We start from the raw sequence: 25,131 nt of genomic DNA on the forward strand, positions 1-25,131 counted from the left end.
TAATTACGATTACCATCTTGGCGTCGAAATTAAACAGTCCTACTGTTAATATAAACTATTTTACGGACGAGTTTCGGTGCCACCATGCTGTGCTGTTAACCTTGCCGTGTTTGATCTTGAACTAAGCGAACAGCGCTACGGTGGGCGTATACACACGAAAACTGTTGGGTTGGTGCATTCGGCGTTTCCTGGCTATATCAGTTCGCGTCACGGGATACAAAAATAAGAAAACATCCGTTTAACAGCCCATGATGACGGCGCCCATATGCCTTACGTAACATAGTCTATAAGCGCTCAAAAGTATTCCGCAGGCGTTTCCGAGTTGCTGTACGCTTGTGACTGTCTTGTATAATTCAGTCAGCCGTTAGGTGAATCGGCACGTAGTTCGCGCAGTCGTCCAGCTGCGCGTTTAATCGATGTGATAGGGAGTTTCCAGATCCCACTCGTAGTCGCCGCAGTAGCCATTCAGGATTGGCTGCGTCGGTATGCCGCGCCTGCAGGAGAAAGGCAAACGAAGAAGGCAGTCACGTAAGCAACTGCAGAGCAAGCGGCGACATTTGTACTTTTCACCAACAGTTAACACTTGAGTGGAAACAGGATTGGATTTAAATATATCCCCTTAAAGCGAAGCTTTCTGCACAGAAAAACTGTGTTTCAATAACGGACTCTTTTAATAGGGAATCCCACGGTGTATTTTCTTATTAAGTCTAAGTATCATCAATGGTCACTCAGTCTGTGCACTACAGTAGCCGAACGGGAGTGAACTTGGCAACGAGGTTGCGCATTCGACAGAATGTGATCGATTACGGTCCATTATTGGCCGGGAGAGAACCAACGTATATTTCCCGGTGTCACTGCTACCTGCAGGTAACTGACCTTAGCATGCGGCAGCGCTGTTGATCCAGCCTAAAACTGGCGTCATCCGTGTTGTTGACATCTGCGCTGCTCCAGAGGCGCTCCGCAACGGCCGAAGCGCGAGGCCTGTGATGTAGACAGAAAAGTACACATAGATATAACATAACAGCCATCGCAGGCAAATGTGAAGCTATGGCTATTGCGATCTAGGGATGAGCGGGTACAGAATGAATGAATGAATGAATGAATGAATGAATGAATGAATTTTTTATTAGCACTGCTCATTTACAGAGTGAGAGAAATAAAGACATATGGACCACAGTAAAAAGATTGCAAGTACGCCGAGGACATATCGAGGCCAGAAAACAAGCACAAATAAATATAACGCAGTGCCAGAACGCACGCACGCACGCACGATATGTTTTTGTCAGAATACGGTGACCAAACATTGGTCTTTAAGCTGTATCGACAGCGAAATTTGCAATAGGGAACGTTGTGTGGATGTACGACACTTGATGAATTGTCGCAACTGGCCGCAAATTGATGAAGGAAATACCGTTTGGTTAAAAGTATAAAATCCTTTGGCAGTACCTATCAATGCTTCTTTTTTTATCTTACCCTTTCTTAAACTTACTAAAGAGGCTGAGCGCCCATTGGCATCGTGATAGTACGTTACCGCGCCTCTTATATATATAAACAGAGATCGCTTACGTATATTCTAATAACGTGCTTACCATAGCCTGGGAATCAGGTTAGTGCCGTCCACGTATTCGCCCCACATGCAGGCTTCTCCACCGACAACCAAATCCTTCTCAGCCTCGGTGCCTGAAAACGAAATGAAAACGTCAGGAATTCAGGTTTTGCTGACTCCGCATCCGACGTCCGCTTACATGCATGCTCAGGAGTTTTCTGTTTTTGTTTAAACTGAACATAACAATTAGATGTTGTCTGTGCACAATTCTGATCTCTGCACATTGCTTGCATAACAAATGTAAGAGCACAACTGGCTAATAGAGAGTTTTAGTGCCGGGGCAGCAAGGCGCTTGTGTCCGCACGCCCTCGCGATCCTTTGTACTTTCAGTCGCACCCAAGGAGAATACAAAGGAACGCAGCACGTAAGCCGCTTTGGGGCCCCAGCACTAAAACTCTCTAATATTCAAAATTTCGCTTACGTTACCCGGTGAGCTCGCAACCCGTGTGCGCTGTTGGAACGAATTCTGAGATTGCATGACCTCGATTCCAGGCACCTTCGAACTTTCGCCGCAGTCTTTCATTAAAATGCCGTTTTAATATTTGTAATAGCCGAAATTCCGATGTATTTCGTTCCACATTTGATGTACGAATATCTCGAAACGTGTCATTCCGAAAATTATTGCCACGTGAACACGCCTTAGGAAACCACCGACTCAATGCAATTCGTAATTGTCTGTAATAAATATAAACGTAAAAATGCCAGCTTAGCCTCAGCAGCATACGTGCCATTGTATATGCTCTATAAAGCGGGGACAGGTTAGTTTCGCATTAGGTAGAATGTGATCGATTACGGTCCATTATTGGCTGGTAGAGACAGTACGTAAAGTCAGTACAGACATGGGCCTGCTCTGTATGGGCTACTCATCCATCTGTAAGATATAGGCACACGTGCGCTCCCGGCCAAACGCAAGGCCAATAAACGAACGTAAACACAATGCGAAACAATCCAGCACGATGGCGGATATACCCGCACTAATAGGCGATTTTCCGTGCACGGCATGGAGAAGTCGTCGCCACTTCCGCGCTCTTCATTCGAAACACCTCGTAAACGGCGTACCCTTGAAAGAATCGGGCTCCCTGACGGAAGCCCGCAAGTACCCGCACACGGGACACTTTCGATTGTTTTGCCATGCCATGCAGACGCCCACGCTCTGTTTTGCCATGCAATGTTCCTGCATGGCAAAACGGAGCGCGAGCCTCCAATGGTCGGGTTGCAACTGCACAGCTCCTGGTGCGGACGCCCTACTTACTGGGGCGAGTGGGACGACCGACCTAGCGGAGTTTAAAGGAAAACTAACGAGAAAAACGATTTCTCTCGTATTAGTAAATTACTCTTCAACTATGCCAAAGTCACCACGCTTGCAGCGAGAAGACGATTGGTAAGCGAGAAAACGCGCGAAAAGAAAATGCGGATGGCGACGCCACCTTGAAATTCCTGCACCAATCACCGTGACGTCAAAGCTTTTGACGGCGTCTTGTAGGGCATACGCCGTTCCTAATCGGTAAAAATGAAGCACGTCGTCCTCTGAGGGGGCCAGAGACTTAACACACCCAGTTTCAGTAAATTTCGTTCAGCCAATGTCGCCAAAATACGAAAAACACACTTTGAAATCCGCGAAATTTAAAAGGTATATTTTCAACTTGACTTTCTCCTCTATTAACAGACATATGATGATTAAATCAACGTCATTAGAGTTTTCAGAGCACAATTTATCAATCTAAATCGCTTCGTTGTTTCACTTTAGTGTCCCTTTAACAAAACTTTTAGCATTCAACGGTCATTTAGCTTTCAGAACACGTCGGTTCCCGCACTTCGCTCACAAAAGAATGCGGCTGCTGCGGCCAGGAGTCGAGCTCGCGACCTGCTGCTTAGCTGTGTAGCGCCCACAACGGTGGTTCTTTTGTTAGAACACGAGCCCACATTGTGAATCTGCGTGCACACCTTCGAAGTTGCGCGGGTCGCACTTGTAGAACTTTTTCCAGTCCTCGCCATAGCTGATGTAATTGAGATACCAGCATGCCGACAGCACCATCTGGTAGCCCTTGCGCGCAATCGGCTTGATGTAGTCCTGCCAGCGTTTCATCTTGGTGTCCAGCGAGGTGTCCTTCCACACTTCAACCAAGGTGTCATTCGCCGCCTGCATGATCAGGTAGGCAGTACAAGGATGTGCGCGCCCGAAGACTTTGTACGCACATAGCATTAGAAACCCGTGTCTGGCACTGAACTATCTCGACCATCATACGCAGAGTAGTAGTTCGTGGATTTTTCTCGATTCGCCTGGGTTCAGAACGTACATTTGTGAACTAACATCACTGCATAGCAAAAGCCCATTGCATAGCAAAAGCCCAATTGCAATGTCCCCGGCAATGCATAGTCCCCGGCAATGCATAGTCCCCGGCAATGTCCCTGACATAGTCCCCGGCAATGTCCCCGGCAATGTCCCCGGAATTGCATAGCAAAGGTCCAATTGCAATGGACTTTTGCAGTTTGCATAGCAAAAGTCCATTGCAATTTATAAATTGACAAAAGGAAGAGGAAGAGGAGGAAGGAAAGGCGGGAAGGTCAAGAAGACGTGCGTCCGGTTCGCTATCCTACGCTGAGGGAAAGAGGATTAAGAGATAAAAAGATAGGGAGATAGAAAGGGGTGAGCATGTGCGAAAAATTCGCGCGAGCTTAAACAACTTTACATAGGATCTCAGGCGTATCACGTTCCACTGTAGATAGTCGAGTCACGGTGCCTACTAAAGGCTTGCGAATACTGGACACAGCCGTATTTCTATTGTGACCTCAGCGGACATTGCTTAACACCTAGGCTTACACCTGAAAGAGGGTTTATTCTCAGGAACAGTTCTACAGAAAGAGTGAGGAGTGAGCTTAAGTTGGCTGCCTTTTATATCGGCGCTAATCGCGACAGTGATGACGTCAGGTCCCGTCACACACACGCGCACTGACTCACGCGCACTGACACAACACCATCATTCTTTCCCTACACAGTACATAGTGCTTATTAGAAGCTACAGCTTGGACGAGATATCGGGATGCCGCTTCATAATGTAACTCAGTTGCAAATAAAATAAGAGTACTGTTTAGTAGCAGTTCGAAGAAGCTCCGCCGAAGTTTTCTTTTTCTTTAAGAGTCGACGCTCAAGCGCACTTGCAACACAGGATTTACGCGCAAGTCTTCGATAAAATTTTACACGAATTAACAAGTTAGAAGGGTGTACTTACATTAACGTCATTGTCAATTGGATCCTGCCAAATCATGTACTTGGCTCCGAGATTCTGGACGTTGGCCAGCGTTCGCTTGACGTAGTACTGCTCCACCTGGTTGACGGCATCGAAACCTTGCTCCCGCATGAACTCGGCAATTTCGGGGCTTGACTCCCTGCGAATCGTTGAAGTCGGTGAAGTTTGGCAGCGCCCGTCTTAACTCAGCTTCGCCCTACTAGTCATATGATGTGAATGTACGGAACGGTATAAAGTCTCCGAGGTACGTTGTCGGATACGAAAAGAATACTGCTTTACAGAAAGCGATTGCCGTGTTAGAGGCCAAAAAAAAAAAAAAAAAAAACTCGCACGTCTTCAGAACGCAGCCTGGAAATTAAGGTCGTGCTGCAATGGTTCACGAAAGGGGCTGAGAACATCAACAACAGCAAACAAGATATCGCGGTCTACAGTAATTTTACTTTTATGAGTCTTTACTCGATGTTTCTTACATTTTTCACCACGTGATTTAGGAGAGTTACACGTAATGAGCGGTGAAAGCTAGAATAATATTATTAGCTTGGAGCTGTACTTTGAATATCGAGTGAAGTGAATGCACGTAAAAACGCAGGCTATATGAAAGGGAAGTAATTTGTCTGGCGTCGCGGACGTGCGGTGCTTGCGCACTAGTGTAATGGGCGCAATGTTTTTAACGGTTATGTATACGCGAGGGGTCGTATAGCTCATTGGTTAGATAAAATTGATCAGCCCGGATGTCTCCTTTTTAATGCTGCACATAAATGTTGAGAAACAATTCTGGCGTCTCCGCGCTACTAATAGAAAATAATACGAGTAGTACTACCAGAGTCCTTCAATACTAGCATTGGGGGACTCTGGTAATACTAAAGTGCGAAAACGTGCGTTGTGCATCCTGACTGCCCCTGACAGCGATGGACAAGCGAACATCTTAGGCAAATAAGAACGAATTTTAGTTTGTGAAACAGAACACACTTTAAATGCGCGTGTCCTACCAACGACACTTAGTTTCGAAGAACGAGGCGTCCAGCACTACGTACTCAGATCCAAGAAAAGTGTCTCACGGGTAAGGCTCACGGGTGGGACTATACTGACAAACATTAAGGGGACCCCGAACCACTGTGATTTTGACGGAGGTATAGCGAGTTCTTTCTTTTACTTTTGTTTGCCTCCCTATATACGCTATCTACCGCTCTCCACTTATTTCTTTAAAAGACAAGCGAAGACTAGTATAGTCCTAAGTGTCATGTTGCGCGTGCGACTGCTTGGAAAAGCACGACAGCATGCTGAATCGGAACTGTTCTCTCTCGCACGCGAACCAATCGACAGCTTATACCGGTGACGTCACATTCGGTGCCCTGTTGACGCCATTATGTATGATGAAAAGCCAAGCAGAGTCGAGAAAGAATAACGCGATAGTTCCAAGTTACCAGAACCGGCGTAGGGCCTCTTAACGTCAATGGAACGTTTACATAACAAAGTTGTTGTAAGTGTTCGGTGGTAACGTGCTGCCCTCCTGTTGAGATCTTACGGGCGCCTGTTAGCATATTAGCTGTGCTTGCTACACTAACCAGCAAGAGTAATAGACCTCGTCCATGCCCAGGTGGATGTACTTGTCCTTGAAGGTTTCGATGACTTCTTGAAAAATGCTTTTCATGACGTCGTAGGTGTAATTTTGCATGGGGTTGAGCATCTCGAACGCAGCGTGATTTGGATAGTCAGGTTTACCACGGGTGCCGTTGAAGTAGCATGCCGTGAGAATATCTGAAAAAGAAAATGGCGAAACTCAATGTACGGATTCATATGTTTAGTACAAGTGTAAAATGCGCGGCCGTTGACGAGAAAATGCATAGTATTGATAGCACCTTACTTCGTACGTGAAGTTCTTTGTCACTACGCGATCGTAAGTTCCTCATATCATCCATGTTAACAATTCCAGTAGACTTCAACACAAAGCTGATTACATACTGCTGATATATAAATAACTGATGACACAAGGTAACTGTAATTTATTTCATACTTTATCTACTATCACACCTTCACAGATTACTTATGGTTCCGAAGCGAGGCTGTAAGGTACTAAATACCCAGCTTAATCGTTCCGAAATCTCCTACGCTGAATGAGCGCATGGATTTTGCCAGGACCTCTGCATTAGGGTTGCGTTACGTATGGTGGTAATAAGTTGCCATATCATCGCTTTTCGAAAAAAGAAAACACCTTTTATTTGAATTACGATCCGACAATCATGATTTTTTCCCAAGACACAATGGCCAGCATGCCTGCCTTTACTTCTGGACTCATGGACTCAAGAGTTTCAAGAACGACACCATTTGTCATAAAGTGTGGCACCAGCGAAGTGGAAGCGTGGAAGACAAGGCCACAATGTTCTCTGGCAGTGAACAGTTCAGCTTGCCGAGGCATCCCACCCTCTCGCTCCTTTCCACAATGTTTCGCTTATAAATAAGCGATCCCCTCCGCGAGCAATGTTCACGAAGCTCGGAACTTCGATCGCGCGACGGTAATGCTATAAAAAATGCGTTTGTTTCGGCATATCTGGACCATGCGAACTGTTTTCTGTAGCGGCCCTTCTAGAAGTACAGTCAGTGTGACCGCTTCATTGAAAGACAGTATTATGCGACGGCAAGCGCTCTTTACTCTCATAAACAAAGGCTCACTATTTACAAACTTCGACAATGTATACTTCCAGGCAGGCTGGAAGGGTGAGCGTCAGTCTTGACGGCAGGCCTTCGTATATAAACGAGGTCGCAACAGCACGTGACTTACCGGGGAAGATCTTTCCCAGTGCTTGCGTGTGTCCCGGAGTGTCGACCTCGGGGATAACGCGGATTCCACGCAGTCGAGCGTACTCGATGATGTCCTGGACGTCCTTTCGACTGTAGACGTGCCTCGGAGAGTACGCACTCTGCAATGACCAGAAGATGCATGTGTTTTACATTAATACGAATCTTGTTCCGTACTCATAGATGCAACGAATCATCGTCTAGATCGCTGCAGTTTTAAATCAATCCGCAAAAGCAGTACAAGAGTTATTTCGCACTTTCTTTGCAAGCGGTGAATTTGAAGTTCAAAATGAGGAGTTGCCTGAGACGACGGAAGCAGCACGATGACGTATGATGGCCCAACAGAAAGATGGTACTGGTGCGGAAGGACTACGGTGAAAATGGTTTTCTAGCTCTCAACTGCTGCTCGCAGTGAAATAAACCTCGGGTAATCAGCCATTGAAAATCAGCACGAGTGAGGGTTATGCGTACCTGCGTCAAGTTCGGGTACGTCGCCATTTCCAGTGGCCATGACTGGTCGTCAACAAGGTGCCAGTGGAAGACGTTGAACTTGTTGTAGGACATGGCATCCTGCAATCGAAAAAAAAATTAAGGGAGCGTGCATACCGCAACCAAGAGCTAATGGACATGTGTACAGATTAGCGACATGCTTGTAACGAAGGTCTAGTCGCGCGATGTATAAAATTAAGACGGTGACACTACAAAATGAGGTTCTTTCGACCTTCCAGAGCAACTTGTACAGCCGCCAAAAACCAATATTAATTATATACGAAATTATGCTACCGCACATGAGGACGTACCAAGTTTTGCTTGAGAAGCTTCAGAGGTTGAAAGTGCCTCGATGAATCGAGCAGCAAACCTCTGTAGGAAAATCTGGGATAATCATCAATGACGGTGACGTTGACGAGAAACTGTAAAAAAGACATAAACAAAACAAAAATAAAACAATACTCTCTTGCTTTAGTGGGGTAATTCGTCAGTGCGAGGATCCACAAGAGATTTACGTCATCATTTCGCGCGTACTTCCGAAGTGAGCGCCAACGTTAAGCGCAGCATTTCTTGTTTTACACTAAGGATGTTGTGTAGCAGTGTCGTGCCCAGCGGAGCCACGCACTCAGTATATTAACTGTCAGAGTAAATTATTTTGTGTCTCATGTACAGGGAGTTAACAGGTCCTGAACAATCAGCAACAATTAGTATGCAATCGGTTGTGCAACATGCGTGGCAATTTTCAAGATATTACGATTAATGTGCCAACAGGGAGTTCTAGAATATACCTAAAGTCAAGAGAAGCAGTACGTGCGAAGTACAAAACTGCGAAAAATCCCTCTACAATGAAGTTTGTGTCACTGCCTACGTTATATACCGCCTGGGCGCATTATCTCTAAGGAGGAGGAGGAGGAGAAGAAAAACGGAAAGACAGGGAGGTTAGCCAGTTCTCAGACCGGCTGGCTACCCTGTGCTGGGGAAAGGGGAAGGGGGAGTGAAAGATGATAGAAAAGGGATGTTACAAAAAGAAAAAAAAAGAACAATAGTACGATAAACGACACTGCTTAAAGTCTGTCTATTATATTATCTCTAAAATTACAATGCAATCGGTTATGCAACATGCGTGGCAGTTTTCAAGACATTACGAGTAATGTGCCTAGAGGGAGTTCTAGAAGATACCTAAAGTCAAGAGAAGCAGTACTCGCGAAATACAAAAGTGCGAAAAATCCCTCTACAATGAAGTTTGTGCCACATCCTACGTTATATACCGCCTGGGTACATTATCTCCGAATCTTCTAATGTACTTGCTATGCGTTCCTGAACTCCACACCGAGCATTTTGCATTTCGTTATATGGACGAATAAGCTTAGCCTGTTTTATATGGAAATTCTTGACCGTCTATGTTCTATGATCGACCCATTCATGAGGCAAGGAGTAGTCGGCGCCTTATTTGTGCGCTAACATCTCCTTATACCATATCAATAAAAAGAATTTAGCCTAGATCTGTGTACTTTACGCCAGAAAAGCGTCAGGAAAACTTGAGTATGCATAATGTAAAAAAAAATCTTATTTGCCACTTACCGCTTTGCTGACAGGATCTTGGTGAACGAGCTGGGTAAAAGTTTCAAGCCCTGAAAGCAGGATACGAACAACTTGTGATGACATCTGTCGAATGTCTTAGAGAATGCGTTTGAGAAGCCAGATACATTATATCACTCACCGCGCAAAGCGCCCCAGACGGTTTGAGACGTCAGCATTGCATCTCCCTGCTCAGGTACGTTGAGTGTGTCTTCAAAGAGAAAAGAACACCGTTACGTGTCGAGTTATTCAGCTAGCCCTGTCTTGTGGGCACTAATACATACGGCATACAGGCCTCTATAGGGTTAGAAGTGCATGCAATACAACGCTTCTGCACAGTAGTGAAACATTCAGTCACTTACAAAAGTTTACAGAACTTGCAACGGAACAAGGGGGAGGATGAAGGAAGGGAGACTGATAAAAAGGATAAATGTTATTGTAGTTACATAAACCGCTAGTAAACATATGTCAAGAAATGTGTCAGCTGATATCAATCCCTAACAGAATTTACAGATGAAACTTTAGCAATCAACAACAGTATCCACAGCTCTACAAACGTAGAGCTGGGTCCAGCGTTATGTTTATATGTTTTTTAGACATCACTACAATCTACAATTTTTTTTTGCTACTGTCGTATATGATTCGCAGATCATAGCTGAAGGCATGAACCGAAATTTCTCGACATGCATAACGTGGCAAGCTCTGTCTTCCTTAAAGTTTATTACGTCATCATAAAATGCATTTATCAGCTCGGTTCACATTATCAAAAACAGCTTCGTGCTTATTGTGAACGTTTCTTACCGCGTGTACACGTTCCCTGTGCTGTTTCCTCCTTCTTTGATTCAATATAACACAAGTACGTTGCGTCGTTACTGTTTTTTTTTGCTGCAAATTGCTACGTAGGTCGAGAAACGGTCTCTCTCTCTCTCCCTCTTCTTTTTTTCTTTTCTTTTCGTTCTTGCTGCGCATGGTTACGCTTGCAATCGCCCAATCAGAGTCAACGTGCTGTGTTCATACGTCATGAAAACCAAAGACATCGTTCCTTTTTTTTGTTACTTTCTCTCTGCCTAAAAAAAAGGGGGGGGGGGGAATGCTTCATGCTACCCTCTCTCCCACAAAAAAGAGAAAAACAAAGTTAGAAATTAGAGGTCAGCATTCCGCACATGCACACGTGGCATCGAGGACGTCAGTCTATCCTCCGCAAGGACGGCCTATACGACTGCAGTTTTTCAACCACTGAATGTAATGAAATGTAGCTGTATTTTATACGTATTCTAACGCAATCGAAATGAAACAATCGAGCTGGCTTTTTTTTTTCCTTCTTCCACATTGAAAATATTCATGATAGGCATCCAACCTAAAACAAAACAAAAAAAGGTACAAAACGCTCGTTTTAGTTTGTTTCTAACCCCTTGCGACACGCACTATGATTGGTTGTTTATAAATTCGTGATATTAAGACAATTTTATGCCAAGATTCCAGAGATCAAATTTAAAGCAAGTGCAAATGCTGTAATAAATTATAGCGTGTTTTAAAGCAATTAGTTGTAATCGAGACGTAAAATATTATCTAAATATTTTACAGTCGGTCCTGCTCTATTTCTCCATAAACCGAGTTCAAGGACCCAGTTAAATTACACGCGATACTTATCTGCTCTCAGCGAGCATTCCTAAAAAGTTAAAAAAAATATTTTGAAATTCCTGCCGAGACGCCCCACGTCCAACGTCTCGATAGACACGGTAGTGCCTTCACCAAAGCGATCGTGTCAGGCAAACTATTTTTCCCAGAAGGGATATATAAATGAACTTTAGGCAACAATAATGCATAATTTACCGTTAGCGCAGTATTTGTGGCCTCTTCCTTGCCAATAGTGCGCAGAGATCGCAAAAGTCGCTTCTCGAAATGAGGATGCCGTGCCGCAAAGGGTTATGACACAAATCCTCTTTTTGTTTATCCAATTCATAAACCGACGAACCACCACAACTTTATGCCGTTATATTTTAGAACCACAGCGTAATTCTAATTATTATTTCGTATGAATGTCCTTACGCTAAACATACTCCCCGCGCAGTCAGATAGGGAACAAAAATTAAGAGATGTAGAATCAGAAAATAGGCAGAACATTTCCCGAGCCTGAGCACGCAGCCTAAATGTCAAACGTGCTTCATACACAAGGCCAAAGTGATTTTCAACTGTTTTGAAGGCCGTAGTCATAACACAAGGCCGCAGCATTCCACTGCCTCGCCCGAACCTGCATGCAGCCAACTTTTGATAACTGCTCGCACAATCTGCTGTCGAAAACAAAAGATTTTCGTAACCATTCGCGCAGACTCAGCGGTTTTCTATCTACGATAAAATTTAGTGCCGGTGTTGCTAGATTACCTGGCTCATGAACGAAATAAGGTATTGGAGTACTGTGGAAACATGAGCTCAAGTTCTGTTGCCTGTCACCCGAGTACAGCGCTAATTCCAACTCGGTTTGTCAACCGGCGGCAAGCAACATAAATCTAAAGCGGCTTCGGCTCGCAGACTGAGTAAACACGCGTGATCTCAGAAGCCGCGTCGTGCTTGACACGCGTCCGTTGTTCGTTGCGTGACAACGCTGGCTGCGGTATTTGCCCGCAGGTGAACTAGAAGGGCGACAGAAAGGGGCCAGAAGCGACGCGGAACTTCAGAAAATGACACAGCAATCTACTATGCTGCGGACCATAGTGCAAATAAAACCAAGAAAGGGGAAAGGGGACAATATTTTCGTGCTAAGTGGCCACGGCATTTAGGGTGCGTAACGCAGCACGAACAAGTCTGGCAGCACGTACTTCACAGTAATCTACAAGCTTTCATCAGTGCGGATGCAACGCGGTGGAACAGCGGCTACGGTGCTCGCCTGCTGACCCCAAGGTCACGGGTTCGATCCCGGCCGCGGCGGTCGTATTTCTATGGAGACAAAACGCTAGAGGTTTGTGTGCCGTGCGATGTCAGTGCACGTTAAGGAACACCAGATGGCAGGAATTTCCGGTGCCCTCCACTACGGCCTGCCTCATTATCATATTGTGGTTTTGGCACGCGAAACCCAGATATTATTGCTGCTGCTATTATTCTTATTATTACTATTATTATTATTCCACAGTGCGTGCCCGCTTACTACGTACAACTCTCGTCGCTCTTGTGCTGGGGGTATCCGCAGTGTTCCGGCCCCTCGTAGTTGGCCACTTCGACCCTGAGAGCCGGTAGGACTCCGTGGTCGACGATGGCCGAGATTCCTTCTCCTCCGGCAGATCTTCTTGAGGTGTCACCGAGGAAGGCCAGTTTGCGGTACCTAGCCAGGGCCTTGGCCACCACGTCGCACGATTCGGCAGCCGCCGAACTCAGCGCGAACGTCTCCGGGTCCAGGCTCCGCTGCAGCGGCCACGACTGCCATCGCTGCGGCGCCGGCCACGGAGAGCCCGGAGGAGCCCGTTTGCCCTGGGCGCGCCGAAACGGAGAGAATGTCGTATAAATTAAGTATAAACGACAGTTGCCATTATATGCTAACGTGCAGCAACGTGCGTGTCAGTCCAGGAGTCATTCGTAAGCAACATGACAAGAGAACTGTCGCAGACGGAGTAAAGAAAAATCGTTGAACGAAGAACGCCGCTGGAGTTACGTTTTGACAAGTGGACTTATCTTCGTCAGGGCAGCAATGGAGTACATTTCTTGGTGTAGAAACGAAACACCTGGAGCGCGCTCAAGACGTACACCTAAACTACTCATCGTCAGTACGGAAAACGTTAGCATAATTCCAAAAGGGTTTACCTCCCTAGTACTGACCAAGGACGATACTGCTTACTTTCAGTGATGTGACGAGAACCGTTATTATTCAGCGCGACCCACTTGAAACTTTTATTAGGGCAAACACCTTGTATGCCTAATAATAATAATAATAATAATAATAATAATAATAATAATAATAATAATAATAATAATAATAATAATAATAATAATAATAATAATAATAAAAGCGCCGTCCGGCGGCGTGGACACCAACACTACCAAAAGTTAGGCAGCCTATCCCGAAAGTTGTGCAACGCCGGGTGAGGAGCAGAAAGGTTCAGTGGAGGGAGGGGGGGGGGGAGGACCTCATACATTAAGGGTGAGAAAAGTAATTAGAAGTGATAATTAGCGCATAAAGTGAATCAAGTTTGAATTAAGAGAGAGATCAATCAAGTACATGAAAAACACGGATGTTAACAAGACGAGCGTCCGCTTCTCAACCCTACATTGGGGGTAAGGGAATGTGAGACTGGCAAAAGAAAAAAAAAAGATAGAAGGCGAGCGCTGCCCGCGCACAGATGTACAAACGGTGAACCGAGGCCGGAGTTTCTCTGACCCGTGAAATAAGGTGATTCAAAGTAAGAGCATGCAAGCGATGCAAACGTTAATTTACAATGACTGAAGTGTTGAAGCGCATTAAAAGTAAATTAATCGTGAAGTAACACACGACAACCAAGTCTCAGCATGCAGAACCAGTGTTTAGGGCGAGAGCAAGAGAACAAGTAAAGCATGGAATGTAGCAGTGCAATCGACTGAAAACATCAAAGTAGTTAAGTGTCTCGTGGGAGCGTAGGCTTTCGCATGTGCTCTCCAGGGACTGCAAATATTTGCCTTCAACGGTCGGACAACGTATATACATGACACCGCGTGTCCCATCGTGCTCACTGGGTTTCCAAGTATGTACGAAGAAATTAAAATGATCGCGAAGGGTTTGCCACCAGAAAATTAAACACATGTGTTACATATGCAGTTATGCCTTCGAAAGTATAACTTCCCTTCCTCTCTCACAGTGTAGTGCGGTGGTACGCTAGACGCGAGGGAGTTTGTACGGTCGTGTACACGTGGCAGCCGCATCAAACGACACGCATAAAGCGGCTTGGCTGTCAGTCATATATTATGCGATATGTCATAAACGCTTCGATTGGTTTCCTTTTTTTATTCCGTAATTTTTTTCCCTCTTTTCATGGCTGTCGTTCAAACAGACCGCTTCGTAGTAACGCCATAGCCTTCCGTTGATCCTAAACTATGTAGCCTGAAATCGACTGTTCGACGATAAAATCGTTTGGTCGGGAGGAGGCACAATGAAGTAAGAGAACACAAGATATGCAGGCCAAAAATGAAATGGTTTAAAATCTTTAAGACGTTTCGGTTTCTGTACAAAAGCCTTGTTCACGTGTTGTTGTTTTAATTTTTCATTAAACTATGTAGTCTCCTGTTGTTACAGCAGACTGTTGCTCAAAGGAACAGCAAGGCTAGCCCGGAATATTGCATAACGCACTAACCCTGGCGTAGTGAAACTGTGTAATTTAAAAGAAGCGTGAAAGTAATTCGACAAACCACCTCGTGACCTTCAAACCTATCACCCCTCCCCCTCGCTTTCCCTATGCGACGCGACCGAGATATGGCTGCACCAACAATCGCCGCATCGCGCATGGTGAGGACGCCACAAAGTTGCGTGCCTTCTATGGTTTGACGAAGGAATGCGAATCAGTGCGCGTTAGGCTATGATGGTCACCTAGCCCTGTTTTCAAAGGCGCAGCGGGACATCGAAGGCGTGGTTCACTAAAGAACGCTTTCAGCTCCTCTTTGCACACAAAACACTACAATTGTGCTACAATTAAGCTCCCTTCCTTTCGCCAAACCTTTATCTCATTCTCTCTGTATAAATGATAGTAGCTTCGCGTCTCTCCATAAGCGTTGCCCATGCGTGCGTGCTTAGCTGGCTCACTTGAAAGTTCCCGTCAAAGCTAGCTTCTCTGCACAAAGCGGTTTCTTAAGGAGAAGCCACCTTACGTCTTCCTCATGCATTCACGCTTGTGTAGTGCATGCGTGCGTACATACGTGCGTGCGTGTGAGCGCTTGTGTTTCCAAGTACTTATGCGTGCGTGTGTGTTTAAGTGTGTGCGTGTGCGTGCGTGCATTACAGCGCGTGATGCTTGGTGATGTGTATACTGCGCATGCGCTGTACCCAGACGCTACCACTGCATCATGGACGCCACCTATTGCAGCATCCCGCAAGAGAGATATCGACGAAGGCAGAGCAACGGCAGTGCGCATATAAAAGTGTTCTTTTTTCAGCTGTTATATACAACGCGATTGACCCTCAAGCAAGAAGATTATACCAGTACCTTTGCATAGACTCGATGAGTATTCCGTAACACTTCAGCACATTACCTTGCATGTCAACAGATGAGGCGCGCACCAAAACATTGCTGACTTGTAATAAAACATGCCCGATAACAACTGCGGCGTGTTGTCAACAACGCACATGTTGTGGCGACGAGGTTCCGGGCTTGAGATCACTCAATCTCCTTTCGAGTGGCTTAGATCGTGGTATAGCATCTGTCCATTTTAATTGTCCCTTCTCCTCGCTGGCGATACCAAAACAGGTATCGCTTACCTAAGAAAAAGGCGTAAGAACACATACATGGGAATTTTTTTTTCTTGAAACCCAATATACTTCTTAGGTTTAAGTGTATTTCACATGTAACCATACATGTCGGTAGAGATTATGTTAACGTATTTCACGTTAGCTCTAATGTGTTCTCGGCGAGCGTCGCATTTCTGCACCGTGAGTACCGCGTTGTGGGCGTCTGCGGCATTTGCTCAAAGAAAAAGCTCCCAGTAGTTAAATAAATAACAATTTAACAAGAGAGAGAGAGGTTTATTTACAGAAAGGCAGAGGGGTCGGCCTGAGCGATAGTATGCTCTAGCCTATCTATCTATCTATCTATCTATCTATCTATCTATCTATCTATCTATCTATCTATCTATCTATCTATCTATCTATCTATCTATCTATCTATCTATCTATCTATCTATCTATCTATCTATCTATCTATCTATCTATCTATCTATCTATCTATCTATCTATCTATCTATCTATCTATCTATCTATCTATCTATCTATCTATCTATCTATCTATCTATCTATCTATCTATCTATCTATCTATCTATCTATCTATCTATCTATCTATCTATCTATCTATCTATCTATCTATCTATCTATCTATCTATCTATCTATCTATCTATCTATCTATCTATCTATCTATCTATCTATCTATCTATCTATCTATCTATCTATCTATCTATCTATCTATCTATCTATCTATTATATGAGTGGTACTATACCGTTCTGGAAGTGAACCTGTTTCGCGTCTATTGCAACCTAACTTAATATCAGACCGAAACCGTAATTAAGAAGCTCAGTCACGCAGTTTCCGGCTCTCAGCAGGCAAGCGTGAAGGCAACCTCTTCGCAATTAAGCATTCCACCACGTGCGGCATGGAAGAATGTGCGGCGCCCCTTAGAGCCAGCAAAAAAAGCTACACGGAAGGTCACACATGCAGCAGGTGCTTCGACAGTTGGACGCTTCACTTGCCAGGCTTTTATTTGTTTCACTTTTTCCTTCCCCGGAATACATTTCCATTCGGTACATAGTTTCGGCGCCGAAGCACTCATCAAAGGGACGTTTGCTGGCGTTCGTACATCGCGGAGAGACCGGTGGGACTGACATTTCTAAATGGACGCGATTAAAGGTAATTACGGCGTGACGCTGCAGCAAAACGCCGGCGGCGCGGCGGACTCGTTAACGAGCTATGTCGGGAACCGAGAATCTGGTCCTTTTGGTGCGGGCTGTGTGATGATGAGGGGCGGTCGGCAAACTGGCAAGTGCACGAAGATCGCCGCTGTTGAGCAGCCAAACAATCCGGCTGCCCCAAGTCAAATTGCCGTTAGATCAGATCAATATCCCTTCGGAATAAGCTTTACTGGGTAAATTCAGACATTCAGACACGCTTCGCTCCTCTACCTGGTCCGGCCATAATGCAGTATGCGAAAATCAGTCTAGCTTGCACAGCGACCGACCAGCTACAGTATGAAACGGAGCACGGCCAGTCTTGTTTTGCTTTGTCGCCTAGGGAAACCGGCTCGTACTCACGAGGGGGATTGGCCGCACTGCCGATTATAGAGGGAAATGAGTGAAAAACATTAAATAAAGGAATACTAGACGCTATGTAACATCAAAAGAAATGAGAAGGACGAAACGCGACGTAATTAAGTGTAGCATAATAGATGTTCATTCAAAGTAAAAGATTGAAAAAGAAATTCTTTCCTGTGGTCGGTAGCACTAGCAGTGTAATCTTCCGGATGCTTCAATGAATTGTAGCGCAGTCAGAATACCACTGCGGCTTGTACCAATAGGCTACAAATGACAACAGGTTTGAAGTAATGAATTTTAAACCCAGCTTACCAGTCGGCATTTCAAGAAACACTCGGCGGAGCGAGGCAACGTGGCGGCATGAGAGAAGAAAGTGATCTAATGTTTCTGATTCATTGCAAACTGTACGGAGGTTAGTTAATGAGAAACCGGATTTGTGAAGTCGAAATACAGCTTATTGAGTCTTCTTTCACCACGATACATTGCAGTACGACATAGCAAAGTGGCTGCTCCCACCCGCGTTATTCAGAAAGCGTAAGTCGGGCATTCCTTCGCAATTGCAGCCTTGTCTTTCCTTGTTTACTTTTTCCTTGCGGCAGTACGCGCAGCTTCACGCGTTTAAAAACTTGCAAAACGGCCAGTGCGTACGTGCAGCGAAAGCTACGGTAACGCTGACCTCGTACACGCACTTTCCTTGCACCCCCTACCCCCCCCCCCCCCTCGTTTGCTCCTTCATATCTTCTTCTTTCATGGCGGTAGAGTTACGTTCTCTTACAGTTCTCTTTAGTTACAGTTCTCTTTTTCTTAATATCTCTCACACCGCAATTTCAGCTTCAATTTCCAAAAAAATTATTACAGTTGGTAAGCGCTAAAGCTTGTCTAAGGCACGTGGATTCTGCATCACTGAATGTAACATGTAGAATTGCTTTCGGAAATTTCCGATGGTGTTACATGTGACCGCTTACGAATTAAGCAATGCTACACACATGAGGAGCTTTCATAACATAGCTTTCATGCATCGTCCCCAATATGCGTGTGAATAATACTCGATAGTATTATTTACACTTCTGTATGACTCGCGCCTACAAACATCAATGTGATACGAAGGAATGCGAGAGGAAAGGAGCACAAAGCAACTGTATTTCATCGTGCCTTATTAAGTATTCCCATAATTTCTGACGCCGAGCACGATGTCTCTTTCATTTTTATCGTTCAGGAAATTCTCGTTCCTCACTTTCTAACACCAACGGTTTAACTGATCGTAACGCAAAAGTGAGAAAAATAATAAACACGAAAGAGCGAACAAGACAGCAAGAAATATATCTATCGCGGCGAGATATACTAGCGCCTGCATCGCCGCCTAGCACCACGCACAAAAGCTCTTTCAAAGCGTGCGAATCCAGTTCGTCGGGGTAGGTTTGGCGAAGCGAGAGCTGCGCGTCGAGCGCTCACCCCTTTCAACACACTCACCGGAAGCGGCAGGCGAACTTCGATGTAGGTTATGAAAGCGTAGGCCAATATCACCGGCGCCAAAAGCAGCACAATCTTGAGCAACGAGGAAGTCATGATGCCTCCTCGTTCGCAGTACTCCTCCTCGTCGCTGTGTTACGTCCGCGAAAACGCGTCGTTTTTGAACCGCGCTACAAATAATATCAAAAACTTGTCAAGGACGTTGCAGCAGCCGCAGCAGCAGGAGCAGCAGCAGACTGGGCGGTCTCTGAACAGCTGACCGTTCGCCGCTCTACGCGGCTGAACGCAGACAGGCTTGTGCGTCTCGCTCGGGCTACGAGTTCAGTGTGTTGTTGTTGGACTGGTGCCGGCTAGACCAATGTGTCCCGGAGGGGGTGGTCGGTCGGTCCGCTCGGTTGCACTGACTGTCGCCGATTGTAAACCAGTTTGACTCTCGCGGCACACGACCTCCCCTTGTTCCTGCGGGCAATCCGACGAGGCACGTCGAACGACTCGGCTGTGGTGGTGCAAGGCGTGCAGCGCCGAGCAAAGCTGCGAGTGATGACCGGAAAAACTTTCTTCTCGGCTGAGCCGGCTTCTTCGTGATGAAATAAACCAACAACCGCGACGCGAGAACACACGTCCAGGGATACAGGAGAGTGAGAAACGAAGGCGGAGAGGCAGGGAGGTTTATCAAGCGTCTAAAAACGTGCAGGACGACGAGCGGATATAATATGGGAGTCACGAGGTCCCTGCACGCGGGTGGCGACTGTAAAAGAAGGCAAGGGGCCAAGCCGAGCTATGAAAATGTCTACAGAGCAAAGTTGCATCGGAGTATCGCGAAACGCGGGAAGATAACGCGACTCGGGCGGTTGTGGTGTTACGAAATGCCCCCGCTCCGCTCCGCGCCACTGCACGCCAAGTTGACGCGGCGGAAAACTTTGAAGAGACGCGAAGGCACCGCCTATACGTAAACGAGGAATAATGATTAAGCCAGTGGCACTCAAAATGAACAGTGATCTGCTGTCAAACACAAAACAGGTTCTTGGCTACCGAAATGATTCATAACAAAGGGAACCTGGGGCATAGTTCATCACCAATATAAGCAAATACAATAATGCAATGCAAAGGACATCGACAGTCGCACCGATCAGGGAAGAGGGAGAAAAACAACGAACCTGTCAAGCAGCCCACCTGTCTTCAACAAGCACAATACTTTGTTCAAAGCTCCTTGTGCAAAAAGAAGGCGACACTTGTTCACAACCAACGATAGTAAAAGCGAACTTCTCTGGGAGCCTTACGGGCCACATTTCGGAGGGAAATATTGCACTTTTTTGTTGCGGAAAAGCAGTCTATACCTGGCATTATTGCAACGGTTGTTATCCTTAGCACGTCCTCTCACGCTTTCGACTGCTCGCGGGCCCCATGCCGTGCATCACTGGTCTGGAGAATTGTCTCCTCAACCAAATCATATATACTTACAGTGTTGAATGTGACGCGCTACCCAGCCCGAGGATGTGGGTCCTATTACCGGCCACGACGGTCGCATTTCGATCGGGGCGAAATGCTTAAAGAAGGTACTAGAAGAACCCCATGTTGTCAAAATTAATCCGAAGTCCTCCCCACGGCGTGCCTCGAAATCATATCGTGGTTTTCGTACGTAAAATTACAGAAATTATGCTTGCAGTATTCAAGAGCTGTCTGCTCTGTATAACTGCAACCACCGCTACTGAAACGTTCTGTATGTCATTCAAATAAGTTCTTAGGTTTTCTTACGGAATTCACATAGAGTCAACATATTTGCCATATATTCGCCATATGTTTCCGTAAGAATCTCATGGAAAGATTTGGAATGACACACGGAACCGGATGGAGATCGCAAAAGAGAAGCCTCAGTTGCCTCGAAATCACCTCCTCACAACAAGGCCTCTGGTTTACAAAGAGGTGTTTTCGCAACACCAAATGTTATGTTCCTATCTCGAAAGACAATGCAAATCATAATGTCAGCAAGGAATGATAAAGAACGTTTATCACCGCTATCTATTGACTTTAGAAGCAGGTGCAAACGCCTAATCAGTGCACGCGTTGCGCAGTCAGCAGTTTGTCTCGCCGCACCAGCATCACCGCACATACGCAGCGGGTTTAGACAATTGCTATAATAGAGCCACGAAATCACTGTCTGATGTTGAGGGCCGTAGACGTCAACACCTGGCGTCACAAAAAAAGAACGAAAGTAGAGAATTATATAAAAATATAGCCTTTACTAAGAAAAATAGTGCCGATATCAGAAGATCACTTTTCGATCGCAACAGGGCCCGATGCCGATCGGATTTCTTGATCGTGATCGATGACATAGATAAAGAAGGGTCGTTCTATGAGAGGTGCGAACGCTCGGTTCTGGAGTTTGGACATCTGAGTCGTGACTAACCTAGCTAAAGCCAAGCAGCAGCCTAGAAGCAACCAGACTAGACTTCAGAATCATCCAGTTTCGCTGTTTCAAACCTTGCGCGACTTAGTGCAAGCCTCGCCATTCTTTTTTTCTTTTTTTTAACCTCCCTCTCTCTCGTTATTCATTCCTGCACGCAAATGCTCTGACAGCCTCTCTCACATGATTGCACATATACTGCATGCAACTACGCCGACCATATCAGTTGGGTACGCGAATCTGAAAAGAAGCCGTTAGCCGTCACTGTAGCTGTCCTAGCGTTGTATAATACGATAAGGACTAATGACAAGTCTTCACACAAAGGGCCTGTTTTCACGGCCTTACGCTGATGCCAGATTCACACCAGCAGCCTTGACGAAGCGCTGCTTCGTCAAGACTGCTGACTGCTGTAGATGCAATGATGTCGATGTGATGTCAATGAGATGTCGATGTGATGAGCCTTCAGAACAGGGCATATGCGCATAAAGCGGATAGATAGATAGATAGATAGATAGATAGATAGATAGATAGATAGATAGATAGATAGATAGATAGATAGATAGATAGATAGATAGATAGATAGATAGATAGATAGATAGATAGATAGATAGATAGATAGATAGATAGATAGATAGATAGATAGATAGATAGATAGATAGATAGATAGATAGATAGATAGATAGATAGCACATGTGAAATGTGAAAGATGCTGCAGCGGAGGGGTTCGAATTAGCTTTCGCCTTATGCTCTTCAATGCGCATTCAAAGCACTCTGCGATAGCGTAAATGTCCTCCAGCCTCACTGGGAACCAGCCGCCGCCGCCGAAGATCGAACCCACGCCTAAGTGGGTGTATCCCGCAGAAATAGTGCGTGCACATTGGAAATGTTAAGTTTGACGAAGAAAAAAAATATCACAGCATATCCACGAAGTGAATGATGATGAAGGAGCTTGCTCCAGAGGTTAAATCCGGTAAACCGTGAATTCTCTGTACATCTGCTTAGTCATCATCATATAAAGAAGTGATACAAGAGTTGTTGCTGTGTGATTTTATATACACATTATATACACAGTGTTTATAATTTACATATCGATGCACTATATACACAAATTTACATATTTATGCAGCATATACATTTTGTTCAAGAGCTTATTTACGGATCACATAAGCTCGACAGAACGTTTTCCTTTTAGTATAATGACTTTGTATAATAACGGCGGCAGCAGTGAGCCCTCGCTGCTGCCGCCGCCTCGGTGCTGATAGTGGCTTGTGCTTGCTGTCGGCGCTGGAGCCTCTCTTCGGCCTCGCGAGCTCTCACCGCGGGGTCTTGGCGGCGAGCCCGCACTGCTGCTGCATTGCGAGCCCTCCGCGCTGCTGCCTTGGCTTCTTCGGTGTTCATGATGAGTAGCGGTAGAGAAGTGCACTGAGTGGTGTCCGGCGAAAGAGAAAGGAAGCGCGCCAAGAGTGAGCGCTATCTAAGGCGCGACCCTCTAGCGGTCTCCTATCAAACTAGAGCACGCGCCGAGAGCGGAGCGCCGCAAGAGCGGCGGCGCGCCATCTAGTGAACGCTCTTGAATCAACGGAGAGCACAGCTGCGCCTCTAGCGGGAGCAATGAGAATTAGCGTACACGGCACGAGGGACGAGAGACTACCCCGCAGCAAAAGGAGCAAGCTCCTAAAACTGTCACAATTTTTTTTTTTTTGACAGCGAAACTGTTTAAGCTTGAGTTCCAGCCGTGTCCGGCGACCGCTCAAAACTCGGCGCAGCTGTGCAAAGCGAAGTGGAAGCATAGCAAAGCCATGCATAGTATGGTGTAGGAAAGGGCGGGAAAGGGAAGTGAGGGTGAGGAGAATGGAAAGACGGACTGAGAGAGAGAGGTAAGGCATAGCATAGCCATCAGGCCCGTAGATAGGAATCTTCACAGCGAAAGCTGTTATCAGAACACCCCCCCCCCCCCGAAAAAAATTTCTGGCTACGCCCCTGATAACAATCGATAACGGTATGCATGATAAGCGAGCGTGCTGTCGATGTACTTGCACTTATTGTCATGTGTACTTGAAGGAGTCTAACAGTTCGAGCTGCACCAACATATGCATTAACTATCTGTTAGACTTAATGAGACTACCGCGCTACCAAATTTTGTCTTATTGCCACGCGTACATGTTTTTCCTTTTTCACGGTGCACATTTATCACCGAATCGTTGATGTTATCAATTTATCATTGGTGCACGATGCACACACTTTTGTACTTCTCGAATGCATCCGAGCGATGCGCGACATGCACAGTCACGTCCAAGGTTAAATGGAATAGCGAGCCGATAATGAGAAGCTGTATAAGTGAAGAATTTTTGTGCCCACATTCGTAAAAAGCCCCTAATGTAATGAATTAGGCGTATACGTTTACAAATAAAGAAATTTTCTTCGGGTCCTTGCCCCAAATATCAGCCAGTATTGATGGCAGAAAGCAAATGGTGTGTTCTCTTTAACAGTGGACCGTATGCTGTACGTACATATGGCACATTTGGTTGGCCACCCATGTAGATTAAAGTTCGACGACGTATTTAGTTCGACGACGTAAATTATTAAAGTTCGACGACGTACCTCGTAATTTTGATGACTCTCGTTTTCCTCAAGAATAGATCAGCCAGTCAGAGTTAAATTTTTTACTTCCGCTGCTGGCGATGTTCGATTCTACAGAGCAGCTATGCAACGCGACAGCATCGTTAATTTCGAGAATTTCGTCAACATGTCAGCTCTGGTCGACATTTGACACTGTCTAGAAGAGAATTTCCAATACATGTAGTGCTGGTTACAAAGATTACTATAGAGGGGACTCTGGTGCCATAGTGTCAACGGGAGATGTACGGTTCCACCATTATGATAATTGTGGGTAGTACATAAATTTGCCTAGGTTTCGCCCTTCTAACGGATTCATTACCTGGAACGGATTCATTACCTGTTAGGGTACGCTGTTGGGCGTGCTGGCACAGATCCATAATGAAATTTCAGTACACAGAAGGGACAGGGAAAAAGACGCGACAGGTCGAAGTGTAGCACTTCGTTCTGTCTCGTCCTTTCTCTGTCCCTTTCTGTGTGCTGAAGTTTCATTCGAGATTTACTACTTTGCAAATTGACCATTCTCAATAACATAACGGATTATAATCAGTGAAATTCGCAATGGTGACGTAAGTACGCATATACTAACTGCACTGTCCTTCGGAGACTATGTTTGCTTGGAAACTTAAAAAGATAAAGTATGATAAGCAACGCCGCTAGCACGTTTGATGCCACAAAACATAAAGATGAGGAAGCCCACGTACTGACCATCATTTAGTATGACTGAGTAACCGTGGCTCTATGGTTCCCTCCAGCAATTTTTGTAAGGAACTCAATGACATGGTAGCGCTGTCTCGCACATCGTATTCGTCTATAGTGTCATTCACAGGCGGTGAGGCGAGCCACCACTACAAAAACCGGAAATGATTCGAGCTGGAATCCGAACGTATAAACGTGGATTTTCGGATGAACCGGTTGTAGAGCCGAAGGTTTAATGTCCACCGAAGGAACGT

At 45.6% G+C, this 25,131-nt stretch overlaps 1 protein-coding gene across 1 annotated transcript; it reads right to left on the reverse strand.

Annotated features, from left to right (window-relative positions):
* Positions 1-340: 340 nt before the first annotated feature.
* LOC119389754 (beta-hexosaminidase subunit alpha) lies at positions 341-19,312 on the reverse strand. Its single transcript, XM_037657132.2, has 13 exons — positions 19,159-19,312; positions 12,867-13,179; positions 9,860-9,928; positions 9,721-9,770; positions 8,451-8,561; positions 8,122-8,220; positions 7,634-7,772; positions 6,420-6,612; positions 4,837-4,993; positions 3,551-3,746; positions 1,590-1,680; positions 877-981; positions 341-494 (listed from the first exon to the last, which is right to left on the reverse strand). The coding sequence occupies exons 1-13, from the start codon at positions 19,252-19,254 to the stop codon at positions 410-412; spliced, it is 1,704 nt and encodes a 567-aa protein (XP_037513060.1). The 5' UTR covers positions 19,255-19,312; the 3' UTR covers positions 341-409.
* Positions 19,313-25,131: the final 5,819 nt, after the last annotated feature.

This window comes from Rhipicephalus sanguineus, chromosome 4 (genome assembly GCF_013339695.2).
Source record: "Rhipicephalus sanguineus isolate Rsan-2018 chromosome 4, BIME_Rsan_1.4, whole genome shotgun sequence".
Classification (NCBI taxonomy): domain Eukaryota; kingdom Metazoa; phylum Arthropoda; class Arachnida; order Ixodida; family Ixodidae; genus Rhipicephalus; species Rhipicephalus sanguineus.